Genomic DNA, 15,888 nt, shown 5'->3' with positions numbered 1-15,888 from the left:
TTGAAACGTACACGACTAGACCTCTACTTCGATAAAGAGGAGCAAGTTAGTTTTGTACTCCTAAATATTATGCTTACAATTCTTCCCATTGGTAGTCCATGCTTGCAAACAATTTTAATGGGTAGCTAGCTTTTCTAACTGCACTTTAGAAGGGATGCCTCTTGTTTGAGCATATATTGTTGTGCTGTGCTAATTGTGCTGCTTTTCTTGATGCCGGCAAGTAGCAGTAATACTAGAGTACTGATCTTGACCATAACAGATATATGGTTTGTTTAGACAAATGTATATTTTGTTGGACAATTGTATTTTTTTAAACCAGATGCCCTGTACAGAGACTGTCTCTCTGTAATGGGTTTGTGTAGTGGTGGCTACTATAGGCCCTTAACTATGTCTCTATTTTCACTTGCTCTTCTCAGATTATGGAGATTTTCAGCTTGGGTTCCTACCAGGCCTTTTCACGTCTGGATGTTGTTCTGCGGGAATTCCTGAAGGAACTGAATGAGATACCTCTACCACCTCAATGGGAGGTCCTGCCACTGGACAGCCCAAATCTGCAACTGGTCCAGCGCTCCAAGCACTCCACGATGGCCGAAACAGTTATCCATATCCAACCAGGCCTCTACTACCAAATAACTGTGCATGACCTGTTCCTCCCGTCTTCCCACGAAGTGTATGCCAATCATCCCTGCCGACTAGCCGCCGTAGACAATGTAGTGGAACTAATCTGTAACCTAGAGTCATATCAGCTTTGCACTGGCCTTCTTAAAAGCACTCAACGCTCACCTGACTGTCAGATTTTGGTGCATGGAAATAGATGCCCACAGTGTAGCTTTAGCCCCTGGCCCACGGAGAATAACCTGTGACAGCTTGACTGAGGAGGTCACACAATTAAAGCATTTAGCAAGGAGTGAATATTTTACATTGCCTGGATAATACGAGAACAAAAGCGTAAGGGAATAGGTTGAGATTGGGAGATAATGGCCATAGCTTTGGTGTAAAGTGAGATGCTATTACAGACTAAGCAGTAGTGTGGCTGCCAGAGGAGAAGAGAGCAGCTTGCTCAGAAGCTGCCCAACTCATTAACGGTGGGAGGAAAATAAGAGTATTAAAAATAGACATTTTAGTTTCTCTACACTTGAATATCCAAGGTTTCAAAATCTCCTAAGGAAAAAGGAAACCTTTAAGAAAAGTCACAATGTCAAATAGATGAATTTAGTTCCGATCTGTTCTGTTTACTGCTCCAAACACACCCTCTTATTTACGTTATTCACTTGCTTTTAAAAAGTGTGTTAAAATATATATTTTTTTCATTTTTGTTTTATCTGGCCAGAAACGAAAGAAAAATTAGTTATACGAGATTTCTTTACTATTTTTTTTGGGGGGGGGGGGGGGGGTGATGGGATCTCATGTTTTAACACTCTTGCAAAACTGTTCTGGTTGTTTGTTTAGAGGAGAAGCTGCAAGTGATTGTTTTTAACAGAAAAAATAAATAAAATGTCCCTGTGTTCCCCCTTCTTAGTTATGTGACCTGTGGCATAGCAGTGGACTTGATGCCGTTAGAAACATCTGGTAACTTAACAAATTGCCCTAATCATTATCCAGGTCATATGGAGACTCAGCCTGTCACAAAAGTCCGGTTCGTCACCTCTCCCTGCTACTCATAATTTCTGCAGCAGGTAGTGAACTATCGGCAAGAGTGCTGAACTTACTGAAGGTTCTGTGGCTGTAGCCGTGGCTTAACATATATTGGATCCGCCAGATAAAGTGCAATAAATGGTCATGGTTGGGGTTTACATATTGCGTTGTTGCGGTAAGGTTTAGTATCGGACGTTTAGTATTCAGCATTCTTGAACATGGTTTTAGAATAGCTCCTGCATACTTGTCAGAATGAAAGCCAAAAACGTAACAAATCCCATAATTGTCTGCTATTGAAGAAGTGTTACCAGTGCTCCCTGGTATTTTTTTATGAAATGTATTTGTCCTGCCTTCAACACCCTGTTAAGCATTTCTAACCCAAGTGAGGAGCTCGGGGAGTAATGGCTGTAGTCATCCACTGTCAAAATTCCACCACCTTTCTCTGCTTATCATATGGGGGTGGTGATTGGCATCACCATAAAAAATGCCTCATTATGTAGTCATGGTCCAGTATGGATTCAGACAGTTGCCATTTTGCGCCTTGAAGGGCTAGTTGGACATCAAATGAAAAAGCAGCTCGGCCGTCGTAGCCACTATTTGTGAATGATGGACTAACTCAGGAGAAAGTCTTGTGGCTGTGGACCACAAGGTTGTCAACTTTTTTTATCATTCACAGAGGCATATGACCCCTTTCCTTTCGATTACATAATGGGTGGTAAAATAGCATAGTAGTCTTTTCTCTGGCATTGGATTTTTCAAAGATTCACATTCCTGACCATTCCTCTTTACCAGGCTGGGAATCCTCACTAGTCAAAGTTAGCATGGCAGTATGCCATACTCTTTGAAAACACCCATAGCTCAAATTTAGATGTTCACCTCATTATGTTACCTAAACACTAGTCAGTGATCTTACAGGACTCGGAGCTCCACCTCACAACAGTGGCTCACTAAGCTGCTCAGATTTTCTGCTTCAGTCAAGCTGGCAGCAAGGGAATCCTCACAGCTTGGCTTTTCTCTTCATACTTTTAGTTTTCCTACATTGTGGTGTTCAGTTGCTCTTGGGTCTTTCTTTCACTCCTACAGGAGGTAAGCAATTGTCTTGCTCCTTTTCTATGTGACTGGCTGAGCCTTGGAACTTTGTCCGGATGGCTGAAGGACGATCTGCAACAATGAACCCCAGAAAGAATGCCTTCTCAGCCTTCACTAATCTGGCCATGAGGCAAGAAGGTGCGAAATTTGCCAAACCTTGAGTCACAACACTGTGCATGACAGAGTAGCAAGGACTTTAAATGTCCCAGCTCAGCTGTTACCTGGTGTGGATTAATCAAAAAGTATAGTTTCTGCGGAATGTCCAAGTTGGTGCCGGTTCAGACCCTAGCCTTCAGAGGCTCTCTTGAACCCTGCACCAAAACTCTCTGAGCCGGTCTCTAAGACGCAGACTCCAGTGGTCGGTGGTACGCCTTTAGAAAAAAGGTAAACATCTCCTCAGCCTTCAAACATGGCTCCTCAGTCATTGATGATCTTCAACAATATCTGCATGCTCAAAGAAACACTCAAAGACAGCTGATGATTCGTCAGTGACTACACCCCCTGCTTCTGCATACAAGCGAGCCTATTCAGTGACAGAAATACCCCCACCGTCAAAGTTTCAAACCTCTTTAACAGTCACACTTATGATGACAGGCCTCTACAAATTGATTATAGCTATATTTATGGCCTACTCTCCCCTTCTGGCAAGCTGAAAACCAACAGGTGTTCTGTTCACTCACAAAGTGAAGGAACATTAAAGATGCCTTTAAATTCAGTTTTTATCTTGTCACATTTATTCTGTATTCAGAGACAGAAGTCAAGTCAGTTTACATCTACAATTACTTTTCTTTCTCTGACTGCAAAGTTCGAGATTTCGTAAGTAAACTGTCTGGCATAGGTGATGTACAAAAAGTGTTAAATTAATGGCTGTAGGGTCTCATGCTGTATTCTAACACATATGTCAATACCAAAAAAGTGACCTGTACAAGCCCTTATTTTGTAATTCTTTAATGAAAAAAAAATCAGAACACCTTACTTGGTGATGTGCAAATGATGAATGTTTGCTGAAACCCAATTTCCTCAGATTTTTTATACACTATATCGTTTTATGAGTAAAACTGCATGTTAGTGGGAACACTTTTGGCCATTTCAGTGGAAGATGTGCTGTCTGTAAATGACAGTGCAGTACCACCTCATGCTTTAGTAATATGTTAATTAAAAGTGAGTTTTTATAGCTGAATGAACTGAGAAACATTCCTACCCCTGCCCTGATGGCAAAGCTATTAGTGAATTAAGAGGCAAGTCAGGGGTCAAGTGTACTGTATATGTGGACTAGAATCTTATTATGGATGGAGCAAACGTTTTGTCTACCAAATACAACTACATAGGTTTTTCTGTATAGCAGGAATGCTAAACTTGTATATTGGAAGGCGCTCTCATATGTGATAATGAAGAAAACGATGGCTCTGCAAAATAAAATATTTGCCTAGGATGACATAATGAGACCAATTTATGGGTCAAGTACATTAGTTACTTCGATTAGACCTTCAGATCTAGTAACGTTTTCATGATTTGTCAGAGCCTGGATGACCTCATCAGCGAGAACTACTGGTACTGAGATCTGTGGGACCTGTCTCTGGATGTTCCAATTAAATTAAAAGTAAAACCCTTATCTGTTGACATAGATCCCTTCCATTATGCCACCTGACAACTTGGCTGCTACAGACTTAGAGTGTAGATCCCTCACCATACCACCTGACTGTTGAACCATCCTCACTGCAGCAAGAACAGCCTCATTATCCAAGGCATATTCCTTACAAGAAAATAGGTTTTGCGTTTGAGTAGCGGATCACAGTTTGGATTCTTTACCTCTGCGTCCAAATTACATTTTGAATTATCTACTGCATCTGACACCGTCTTAATTGAAATATTCCTCCATCCATGTTCACTTGCCCACAGTCGTGAGGTGTCAACCCTCAAAATCCCTTTGCTCCACTGGATCGGGTGAAAGTTTGAATGCCACCTATAACCCAACAATCCTCTGCCTGTGAATTAAATACCTTTCTTGGGGCTCTAACTAAAAGTCCCTTTGAGTCCATTCACAGACCCACTCTGCAAATGCTGTGGAAAATGGCTCCTTAATTAGGCAGGAAAGATAGGGTGGATCAAAACAATACCTATCCAGCTTCCAAATCTCACATTTGACACATTTAACGCTCCTCTTACAACGAATGCCAGTGTTTTGCGTGAAGTATTGCCCTCTTTCCATTTGTACCAGAAAATTAATATTTTAACTTTATTCCTGCAGCCAGGCACTCCTGCTGAATAGGCTTCGCACTTGTTGAATTTGAAACTCAGTTTAAAATTCTATATTGGCAGCATGCATAAACACTATCAAAAAAACATATTGACTTTTTGTGTCACATAAAATTGCTAATAAATGTCCGGCCTTATCTAAGCCCATTAGACTTTACTATGCGTGGCTTTCTGCCATATGTAGTCAGGCAGACGGCTACGAAGGAATGTAAGAGTTTAATATACTTGAGGCATGGCAGCCACCGCTGGGGATTTGCTGGTGTGCCAATTGCTGACATCTGCAATGTAGCAACTAGGTCTTGAAGGCACAGCTTTATGAAGCATTACTGCGCAGACATCCAGAAGACAACACAGATTGAAGTTTTCAGGCGATACTGCGCAATCTGTTTAAATTAGGAAAGTTTCACTACTACTTCGTCATATGTTTTGTACAGTTACTGCTAGGGTAATTGTTATTCAGTCCTGAATCTGTGAAAGATCCACTACAGTTCTCCAACTTTGATATATTTTGTAGAACACACCCACATCTCCAGTAATGAATCTTTCTACTATGCTTCTGTATGTTGATTAGCTGCCAACATCTGAGCAGTTCTCCTCTGTGGGGAGCTGGACCTCTGAATCCTTCCACCTCATTGGCCACATTTCAGGTCACATAATGATGTGAATGGACTTTTTGTATTTTATGGCTGTTTTCAATTTTATGACTGCTGTGTTAACGATTGCTGTACCAGCCTCACGATGGAAAATATTCAAAGCATGTAAATCTATGAAATATACCCAAGTTGGAGAGCTGTAGTTACAGGTAAGTATCTTTTTCTGAAGCTGTTTTGGCACTAAAGAATTATGGTATCAGCTTCTCCTACGAGTAAAACTAGTGTTCTCGAATTAAAGCTTGTTTGGCCCAAAGTTTATTAAAAATGCACTTTAGTAAATTAATGCAGTAGGAGATTAACACTTAGCCATTCGCTGAAGAGAGCAAAGACATTAATTTTTGTCTTTGCCTATGTTGATATAAGTAATCCAACTGAGCTGTAAACATCCTACAGATTTTTATTGCCTTCAAGTCCACATCCTATTTCATCTCTCCATGCAGTACTCTCCTTGTACTCTTTTCTGTTAACAAAATACATTGTGGCTCTTAAGTGACTGTATGCAGTGGGTTATGTATAGTCTGTTTCAGGCAGCTACGAGTAGTTTCAGTCTGCACCTGTTCAAAAACGGTGCTCGTATGAAGAAAAACCATATTAAGAGGGATACGATGGAATAGAATATGATGGGGAGTGAGATCAAACGAACTTTTCTTGTAATTAGGATTGTTGTAAGATGGGATATTCATTTTCTTCTGACGCTGAGCACTTTACACATTTTCCCATGAGCTGAAATAAAAACACACTTGTCACATAAGGAAACAAAACCACAATGTTAGAAAAGTGTCTCTCCGTTTATACCTTTGCCGGTTGTAGGGTTTCAGACAAACTCCCATGTTAGACTGTCTCGATTCAGATAATTGAGCATGTTCTTTGAACAACTGAAGTGTTCATTGGACAGAAGTGTTATTGTGATTCATAATGTGCTTTTTCCCGGGTACCTATATTGGAATACTATTAAATCACGTCCAAACTACACTTAAAGAAATTCTATGCACAGCTCTCTACTAAAATATTGCTGCTAATTGATCTAAACTTCATGGAGTTGGTTCTTGCTGGAATCCGTAGTTTGTAACAAATTGTGAATGACCCTTTGTGAGAGGAGAAAACACAGTGAAGTTATTGTACCATAAATGATTTTATGATGACTAATATGTTCTCTTCTGTTAGAATTTGCTCATCACTATTAAGTCCCGCTTCTATTTAGTATGTACCCTAATGTAATCTCTCTCTGTAGAGGATTGTTTATTTCTCATGTGCCACTGTTGCCATTTTTTACTGGGTGATAAAATGTGAGGACCACACTCTCAGGAATCACTTTTTTGCTTCAATTTTGATATTACGTCATTTGTTTGGGAAATAATATGGGCTTATTAAATCCCTTTGTGTACAATGCCTCTGAGCTGTTAATGACTAAATGTGAATGTGGGTTTTTCATTCAGACATGCATCCAAACTAACAAACGATGAAATGGTGCTATGTGTTCACCTGCACTAACATTCCTTTCTCTACTGAAATGTTGATAAAAAATACTGTGAAAACCTACCAATTTTTTTATTGCAAAGCCAGCCGTTCTGTAAAATGATCTTTACCCTTACTTCTTTGGATTGGTAGTTTAGTGAACTAATGTATCCACTCAAGGAATGCGGCGACTGTTCAAATCCTGGCGGGTGTGTCCACTCAGCTTTTTGAGAGTCAATAAAGCACACCATTGAGTTGGGTAAAAATTTCACATTTGTTATTCTGCGCCTTGATGCCCCAAGCGATGGTGGACCTTCCGTTACAGATACATTAAGTCATGCTACATTTGTATTGCTGCTCGTTAAGAACATCCATTCTAACAGTTTATTCTTAGTTACTACAACTTATGTCTGTCTTTGGGCATTAGGCCATATGTTTCCATTCTTGTATTGTGTGGTTCCGATAAGAAATCTGTATTAATATTTATAATCAGTGGATAGCCTCCCTCACCCTCACCCATGCATGCGGCCCAGCGCCACTTTTACAAGCAGAGAAAGAAACTCTCTAAACCATAACAGCATTCCTTTATTTATTCTTAAGGCACACGTTCTGGCAAAGCTATCATAGCGCTGGGGAAAGTAAAAGAACAAGATTAGCTAACATAAAAGTTAGATCTTCCAAACTGTTACCTAAGCAAACGCGGCGCAAGTCAGTGGGTAGATCATTTCAGAGCCAAGGCCCCCAAAACTTTGCTATCCTTCATTGTATTTTCTTGTATCGCGTAGACCGCGCCGAAAGCAGTGGCTACTGCATAGTGTCATTGTAGCCCCCATGCACTTGTTTAAATCATGATGCATGAAGGAGGTGGCCGATCTTTAGGGCCTGCGGGCTGTGTAACGAACTAAAAGGTCAGATATTAATACAGGTCCTCTGATGGACAAAGCACTGAACCGAATAGTTGCTTCGGATTCAACCATTGAAAGCAGGCTGTAGCGCAGGACGCATGCTGGGGTTTGCCCAGCGTGTGGGTCTGCCGGACTGCAAAATTCTGATCTTGATCACTCAAGCTAAATAAGTAAAACTATAAACTGAAGGTCCTAGACGGCTAACACTATGCCCATCTAAAGCCAACATTTGTTTTTTTTATTTTTAAACGAACGTGCTACACAATATGAAAATACCTCATAAAGCTAATAAAAACATGTTTACCAACATTGCAGCCATACGTACTTTTTTTTTAGATTTTTCCCTTTTCCTTTCAGTAGAGTAAAAGGAAAAGAAAATATTCCCATATGCACAAGTCTCGCCAGCCCAGTTGTTTTGTTGCTCCATATGAAGGCGTGAAAAAGCATTTTGTTTTAAAGAAAATGAAACCTTCTGCGACGCACTGAGTGTGCAAGTTTGTATGATTACACCCCACATGTTGAATATGCAAATAATGTGTTGAAGTTGCAGTTTCAGTTGAAAACATTTTACATTCCCTTAAAAGAAAGACACTTCGACGTATCTTGCACAAAATGTAAGCGACATTTAGACCATTTATTGCAGATCTGTTAGTGTGGGCAAAGTAAAAGGGGAGAACGTCAAGCTGTGATTTGCTAATAACGTTGGCACTATTAAATTCGGGAACTGAATAGGGGTGGGCGGAATTTGCGGAATTAACTTTCGCAAATTATCGTTAAAAATGTTTAAAATTATCGCAAACAAGCGGAAATATCGCGAAGATGCGGAAGTTTTTTTCCGGCATGTTCGCGAGATTTTCTGCATGGTTGCGGGTCGCCAACTTACCCATGTGGTTGCTTGCGGGCGCGGCCATCTTGTTTTGAGTTGTTCTCGCGGTGCAAGATCGCGAGAAGAAAGACGTGATCGCGCGACGCATGACGTCACTGCGGGCGCGAACTGTCGCGAGACAGCGCAAATGGCTAAAAACAATACAACATCTCATGGAGAACGCGACCGGATCAAGAAAACTTGTCGGCGAACGCAGGGATTCAGGTAAGGCGATCGCGCGCGAGAATGTATTATTTTACAGCGCGAGCAAGAAACAAATTATCGCCAAGCTGCGGAAACCGGAATTTTTGACATTTTCGCGCTCTCCGCGGAACGCGAAAATGTAAAATTATCGCTATTTCCGCGAACGGAACGAAATTTTCGCCCAGGCCTAGAACTGAACCTAATTGCTAATGGTCGGCCCAATTGTGTACATTTACCAACCAGCACCCTCTAGTCAAATTCTACCCATCTCTAACTTAAAAAGTGTCGCTCCATGGATGAAGGCTGCGAACTGCTGGTTCATTGGTATTGAGGTTGTGTGATGGGCCTGGCGATAGGCCAGGCACAGCCCACTGTGCACAGTGGAATGCCTTGCACAGCCGGCTGGATCATACTGGAGCTGGTACAGTTCCCCCATCAGGTCCTGAGCCCAGAGTTCACAACATGTTACCAGTGGCTTGGCGCAGACAGACTGGTAGAATGGTTGGTGATGCATGCCCTACACCCAGAGTCCGCTGTGCTTTTCCAAAGGTTGTGCTCAGCGAGCAGGATGGGACATGCTTCTGTGTGGCAACTCAAGGATGTATAGAGTGAAAAGAGTAACCCGAGGATGATGCAGGGCTTCACCATAGGGTAAGCCCCCATCCAGAAACCACTGCAGACAGCCAGAAACTGTGCACAACAGACCTAGTTTTAGGTGGACTGGGCCAGGTCGTGCACCTAAAGCCTGCTCCACACGACTGAAGGCCTCTTGCAGAGAAGCCACATACTGTGTGGACTGGTAAAGACCCTTCTCCCAGAGTCAACTGTGCACCACCAAACCTGTGTATACTGGGACACACTGGTTGTGTGGATGATGCAGGTTCTGGCTGCATGCCGGGCTTGCACTGGGAGCACTCTGTGCATGGTCAAAGATTGTATGCAGTGGCCTTGGTGGAGCTGAGGCTGTGTTTTGCTGGAAGCCAAACCTGTGCTCAAAACCTACTGTATTTGCTGAAGCCATGAGCGAGAGATCGCAGGGCTGGCTTAGGTTATTTGGAGCTCACTAAACATGACTCATGGATCCATAAAGCATAGTATCTATGTGGGTGCTGAATGCAGTAAACTATAAAATAAAATCTTCATTCAGTGAAAAATCTTTTTTGAAAGTAACTTACTTTTACCATTGATCACATGACAACATATGTTTCTAACCCATCAGTGGAAACTGTAATTTTGTATTTATTACTATTCGTCTGTCATGAGTCATGGTCCCTCCCCACCCTTGGTTTTGGTAACAAATTGCTTATTACCCTGTGCATCTGCGTGTATAAAGTGTATGTGTGTGTGTTTCTATTTCTACGTATAGTGCCAATTGCCACTGTGTAGTTATATGCGAGTTACGTTTACTATAGGAAGAGCATTTTTTAGTTTTGCTAATAAATTTGAAGAATCTTCACAAATGTTTTTTTAAAAAAGCTCCTTCCTGGAATGTTTAATGGGTGTCCGTCAGACGGGGCCTTTGAAAAAGTGGCGATCCCAAAGCACTCCTTTCCCCATGCATTTTCCATAGGAAAAAAAGGTCAAGGATCCAGAGAAACCAGCTGAACAAAATTACACCAAATTTGGCAGAAAGTTAGATCTTTACCCAGAAAGTTAGATCTTTACCCAGAAAGTGTGTTTTAAAAAAAAATTGGTATAAATTTGTTTTGTAGTCTTCTAGAAATTAAGGGTAAAAATGTATAGATATATTGACCGTAGATACTGCAGGACTACAAGAGACCCGCAGGACAGCGAATTAAAAAACTGGAGCGTTATTATTTGTTGCAAGGGCTTTCTTTCTCGTCAGCCAGCTCACACACAAGGGATTCACGATCCTGCTGGAGTAAACGCTGATTGGCGTATTGCAGCATGGAAGAAAATATTGTAGATGTTAATACAGGACATAGGTGCTTACAATCAAACTGGTTTCACAGCTTTCTCTAGTACCCTAGAAAAGTTAGTAGCACTCTCTATGATTGCTGAGAAACATATCATCAACAGAAAACATCTTTTATATTCCTGCTTTGTGGATTCCTCCAAAGCCTTCGATCATGTCAAATGTAACCTTTTATGGACAAATCTGGCCGGCTGGAGCAACATTGCAAAACTATTATGTGCCATCAAACTTTTGTACTCAAATAATTGGGCAATGGTCAAACTCGGTTCCAACAGTGGGTAGTCATCCAAAATAGAAGTCAAAGGGGCCTGAAAAAAGGGTGCGTTCTGGCCCCAATGCTTTTCAATTTGTTTATATTCAACCTAAGTGCATTCCTTGACGCAGCTAAATCCCATGCACCAAGGCTTGGACATAGTCAGGAGACCTCATTACAGTACGCTGATGATGTAGTTCTGGTGAACTTGACAGGCATTGGGCTTCACAGGCTCTTAAACAACCTCCACGTTTATTGTGCCAAAAATAAAATGGTGGTGAACCTCACAAAAACACAGATCATGGTGTTCGGAAGGAAGGTCAAGGAGCAAGGAAGTTTGTTCCTGGGTGGACTGCCGGACTCCAGAGGCACTTGCTATAAATAGCTCAGTGTCTGGCTGCCGGAATGTCTCTTTTCGTTTGCATCTAAACTCATTAAAGCCAAAGAGTGCCTCGCTAATTGCAGCTTTTCATTACTTACAGTGCAGATTGCAAAGCCCGACCTTGGAGCCTCTTCTTGCAGTGATAAAAGCAAAACTTATTCTGGCAATCCACTTTGCCACAGTGCCCTTCCCCAGGAAGTTTAGTGCCTTTAAAAAAAAAAAATCTTCATTCTTCACAAAGCAAGGCATTTTTGGTCTGTTTAACCAAGAGTTAGTATGGGAGGACTCTTTTGGACCCGGGCCGGGGAAGGCAGAGCCGGACCCGATGGGGGGGCCCAGGTTGAACCCCCGCCAGCGGCAGGAGCCTGCACCGCCCCCTAATCAAAATCCCGGCTAAGCCGTGGGGGCCAGGATTGGCCCAGAAACAAAAGAAGGCTCCCCCCCCCAAATCAGGGGGCGAGCCAGTAAGGCAAGGAGGGGTTTAAAAGAGGGGCCAACGGCCCAAAAAGGCATAATTCACCCTCCATCCTTGTGAGGAAGAAGAAGAGAAGACCACCCACCCACACCTAAGACTACGGGCGTCGCAGCCGTAGGGGGGTATGGGTAGCGGATCTAACACGAGGAAGCTAGTAGGAAACTAAATTACTAGAAGTTAGACAGAAGGCTCTCACAGTGTCCTTGGGATGCCTCATGGCAGGGGCACTAAGGGAGCCATAGAAAGAATAGAGGTAACACTCCTGCAGGACCCTTGGGATGCCTTACGGCAGGGTTACAGAGGGAGAAGATTGCAAGTTCCCAGCCTCAGAGAAATAGAGTAGATGCTCAAGTAAGGTCCTTGGGATACCAAACTGCAGGGACCACTGGGAAAAGGGAGGGCCCACGAAAGGGTATGGGCGAGCGGGACAGCACTTGCAGCCCGGGCAGGTCCAAACAGACACCCTCCAAATCGGTAGCAAGTTGAAGCCTAGACCTGGGAATCGAAACCCAGAAGAGGGGCCCCTCCCTCCTCTCCCAGGAAATTGAGGAGGCTGGGCCCAGTATCCAAATAGAGAAATTCCAATGAGCAATAGAGAAAAGCAAACATGGACAATGAAGGACTATGTTGAATTTTGAATGTGGAATTTTGAAATGCGAAGATTTCATGTAAAAATTAAAATGTTTTGAAAATAAACTGCGACCTTTTCAGGCACCAAAGAAGTTGTCAGGTGGTGATTCAAAGAAAAGCGCGCAGTTGTTGATAACAGACAAGGGGGAGCGGGGAAAGAGTACTCGCCGCCTGGAAGGGGTTTAAGTACATGTCACTACTAAGGCTATCTGATAAGTTGATCAGTCAATATCATTGAGGCAAAAGAACTATGGGAATCAGCACTCCGGAATGCCCTCTTCAAAATATCTGTAAACCAGCAAATAACGAAGATCTCATAGAATAGGGACAAGAGTGACTTAAGTAAAAGAAGCCATGCGTGAACAGTCATTGACTCTTATAAACATCCCTGCTCGCAATGATACTTAACTGATTTACTGAGGTTCTTTTATAAAAGCAAGTTGCTTCATGTGCATTTCAACCTGTGCCAAAATACAGATTGCCTGCCAAAATGGTGAAGGAAATCTTTGTGTATTAAATGCAGACTGTGTCATCTACACACAGAACGTCTGACTCATATCAACTTGCCCCAATCTGTTGACTGAACGTAAGGCTTTGTTGCACAACCTTTTTATTCAAAATGGCATCAGAACCTCACTCTTTTGTTAAATACATGAATGCCCCTGAGTGGCTGCTGCTTTCAGAAAAATTATCCTAAAAGTTGATAGGCTGTTATCAGATACAGGTTTATACGTAGCAGTGTAAAGGAAGCACGGTCAATAGCTCCACACCAACGCCGTATAATGTGTCCAATGTTCACCGTTACACTCTTTTAGCGGCTTTGCCCTGTCACTTTAGCACCTTATTCTAGATATAATGAAAATAGCATTTCATGACATGATGTGGAACAACCAGTTCCAAGGGAGCATGAGAGGATACTATTGAGGAAATATCCTGATTTGACGCTTCTTAGTATCTTTCTCACTTTGCTGCACATTTTACACCAACTGGAAAAGTAGACCGGTCACTGTCAGATAAAATGTTAATTGCAGATAGTTCAGTATGAGAGGGGTTGTGCAAATGATCTTTTTTTGTTTATTTTTCCCAAGCTTGATGTCTTTTTCTTCCTGTTTTAGCTAATTTTATTTTGTTACATCAGTACTTTATATTTGGTATGGAAGAGTCAGTGTAGCATAATGGGCAATAACGTGGAACAAGAGAATATGAGGTGATACTACTGCCCAGAATGAGTTTTACCTCTTCCCTGTTTTTTCTTTCATCAACCCTTGCACTTTTAGCACCGCTTGCGCTGTCACATTTTCACTACATATCCTTTTTGTTGGACAGGTCAATGTCAGATAAAGTGTTCATCACAGATACTGAGGGGGGTTGAGTAATTTTTTTTTTTTTTGTAAACTAAATGTCTTTTATTTTTAGCAAAATGTATCTAGTCACACCCACTTTATATCTGGTACTATGAAAGGGGTAGTGTAAAATAATAGTCAACAATGTAGAACATGAGGAGATGGGGAATTACTGCTGTCTAGAGAAAGGTTTACCCATCCCTTGTTTCTCTTTTATGCTGCCCTTACACTAACAGTACACCTTGCGCTGTCACATTTGCACTATATATCCAGCTTTATGGAAAAGGTATTGCAAGACGGGATGGGACGCAATGTGAACAAGATAATACAGGATAATATTGCTTCCCGGGTTTTGTTTTAATTTTCTATGAACCTTTTTATTTCATTGTATTGTGATGTATAAATCTATGATTTTAATTAACCGAAATAAAATGTAATACAGGACACAGGGACTCTGTGCCATGGCCCTTGTTAGGGGGTGCCAGAGGGCCAAAAATGAAGGACTAAACTTCTTTGGCCTTTTTGCGAACCAGCAGGAGTCCCACAAGAGTCCTGTAGGACCAGAAACAACAAAAACAGAGTCCTAAGTCTGTGGCTAGATAGCTGAAGGACTGGTGCGGCGGGGGGTTGGGCGTTCAGGCAGGGTTGCCCAACTCCTCTAATCCTCCAACCTTCAGCCGTACTAATTGATAGGTTGGACGCAGGGGTTGGACTGAAACTATCCTTATATAATATTACTTTACTATAAAAAAAAAGTATAAATTTACTACAAAGATCAGAGGTTAAGGTGGATATGTGAGGAGGGTAGTTAGATTTTAACTTAGATTAAATAAAATGTATAAATTCACTGAAAAAGCACTGTTGTGTAAAAACTGGGGCTATATGCCTGTTCTATGATACTCTGCGAAAAAAGGTTTGAACAAGTGCACTCCGTGGTGATGAAATTTCAACAATGTAACCCTCATTCAAAGGTGGTAGCGTGCAGCCCGACCATAGCCTGCCCTGAAGCCATGTAGGTTAATGAAGAGAAAAGTGAAGCGATTGTGCACTCCAACTTCGGACGCACTGCTAAAGGCCGACAATTATATCATAGATACACCAAATTGTTCAAATGTTAAATCCATTTATTCCAAGTATTCCAAACTGTTAATCTTCATTCATCAGGTTACACGGTAATCAATCGTATAGTTAGCTTCTAAAACGGCAGATGTGCCACAGGCTTCTTTCTGTCGCATGCTTTATACAATATTCATATCCTTAGTGATTGTTCTCCAATGCATTTCGAGCTTAACTTATAGCTCTTCTTCAGGGATTCACTAAAAGTTTAAAAAGACATGACTATTAGATTATACATCCCAACTGTATTACATATTTCAACAAATTACTCATGTTTCGTGACTCGGACCTTTCAATTGACGTTTTCCCGCTATACGTGCTTAAACTAAGTTCCCCTCTAAGTTCTCAACCGTTGTTATGCCACTATGTCGTACAAACACATTCTATCACATTTCGATAACCAATTTCTTCATTATTCACCCCTGTATCACAAAATGTACCCAGCTCTCATCTTTCCTACCTCTTGATATTTGTCATTGCAGGTTTCCCTTTGCGCTGTGCAGCGTTATGTTTAACTTCTAACGTCCTCATATTTAAACAGCACTCTGCTAACCCCTCCCCTTCAATTAGCCAATGACGTTATCCAACGGTTATACATAATTATTCGCCTAAACTGCAACTCCCATAATGCCAAGTATACGTCAGCGATCATCCAGTGTTTCAATCATTTTAAATCAGTTTGAGCTTTAAC

The 15,888-nt window shown here is 41.7% G+C and overlaps 1 protein-coding gene across 8 annotated transcripts in view; it reads left to right on the top strand.

The window, feature by feature from the left end:
- LOC146797000 (uncharacterized) overlaps nucleotides 1-7,359 on the top strand; it is a 1,179,218-nt gene extending 1,171,859 nt beyond the window's left edge. For 6 of the 8 annotated variants that reach the window (XM_085629592.1, XM_085629588.1, XM_085629589.1 and 3 more), the window contains one exon: nucleotides 417-7,020. In XM_085629592.1, the coding sequence (XP_085485718.1) occupies nucleotides 417-863 (447 nt within the window). In that variant the 3' untranslated portion in view covers nucleotides 864-7,020. Of the gene's footprint in view, nucleotides 1-416 lie in introns of all 8 variants that reach the window. The other 2 variants (XM_085629591.1, XM_085629587.1) reach the window with 1 other exon arrangement.
- Nucleotides 7,360-15,888: the final 8,529 nt, after the last annotated feature.

Source organism: Triturus cristatus, chromosome 10, assembly GCF_964204655.1.
Source record: "Triturus cristatus chromosome 10, aTriCri1.1, whole genome shotgun sequence".
Classification (NCBI taxonomy): Eukaryota; Metazoa; Chordata; class Amphibia; order Caudata; family Salamandridae; genus Triturus; species Triturus cristatus.
Note: the sequence above shows the minus strand (reverse complement) of the source record. Positions and strands in the feature narration are given on the sequence as shown.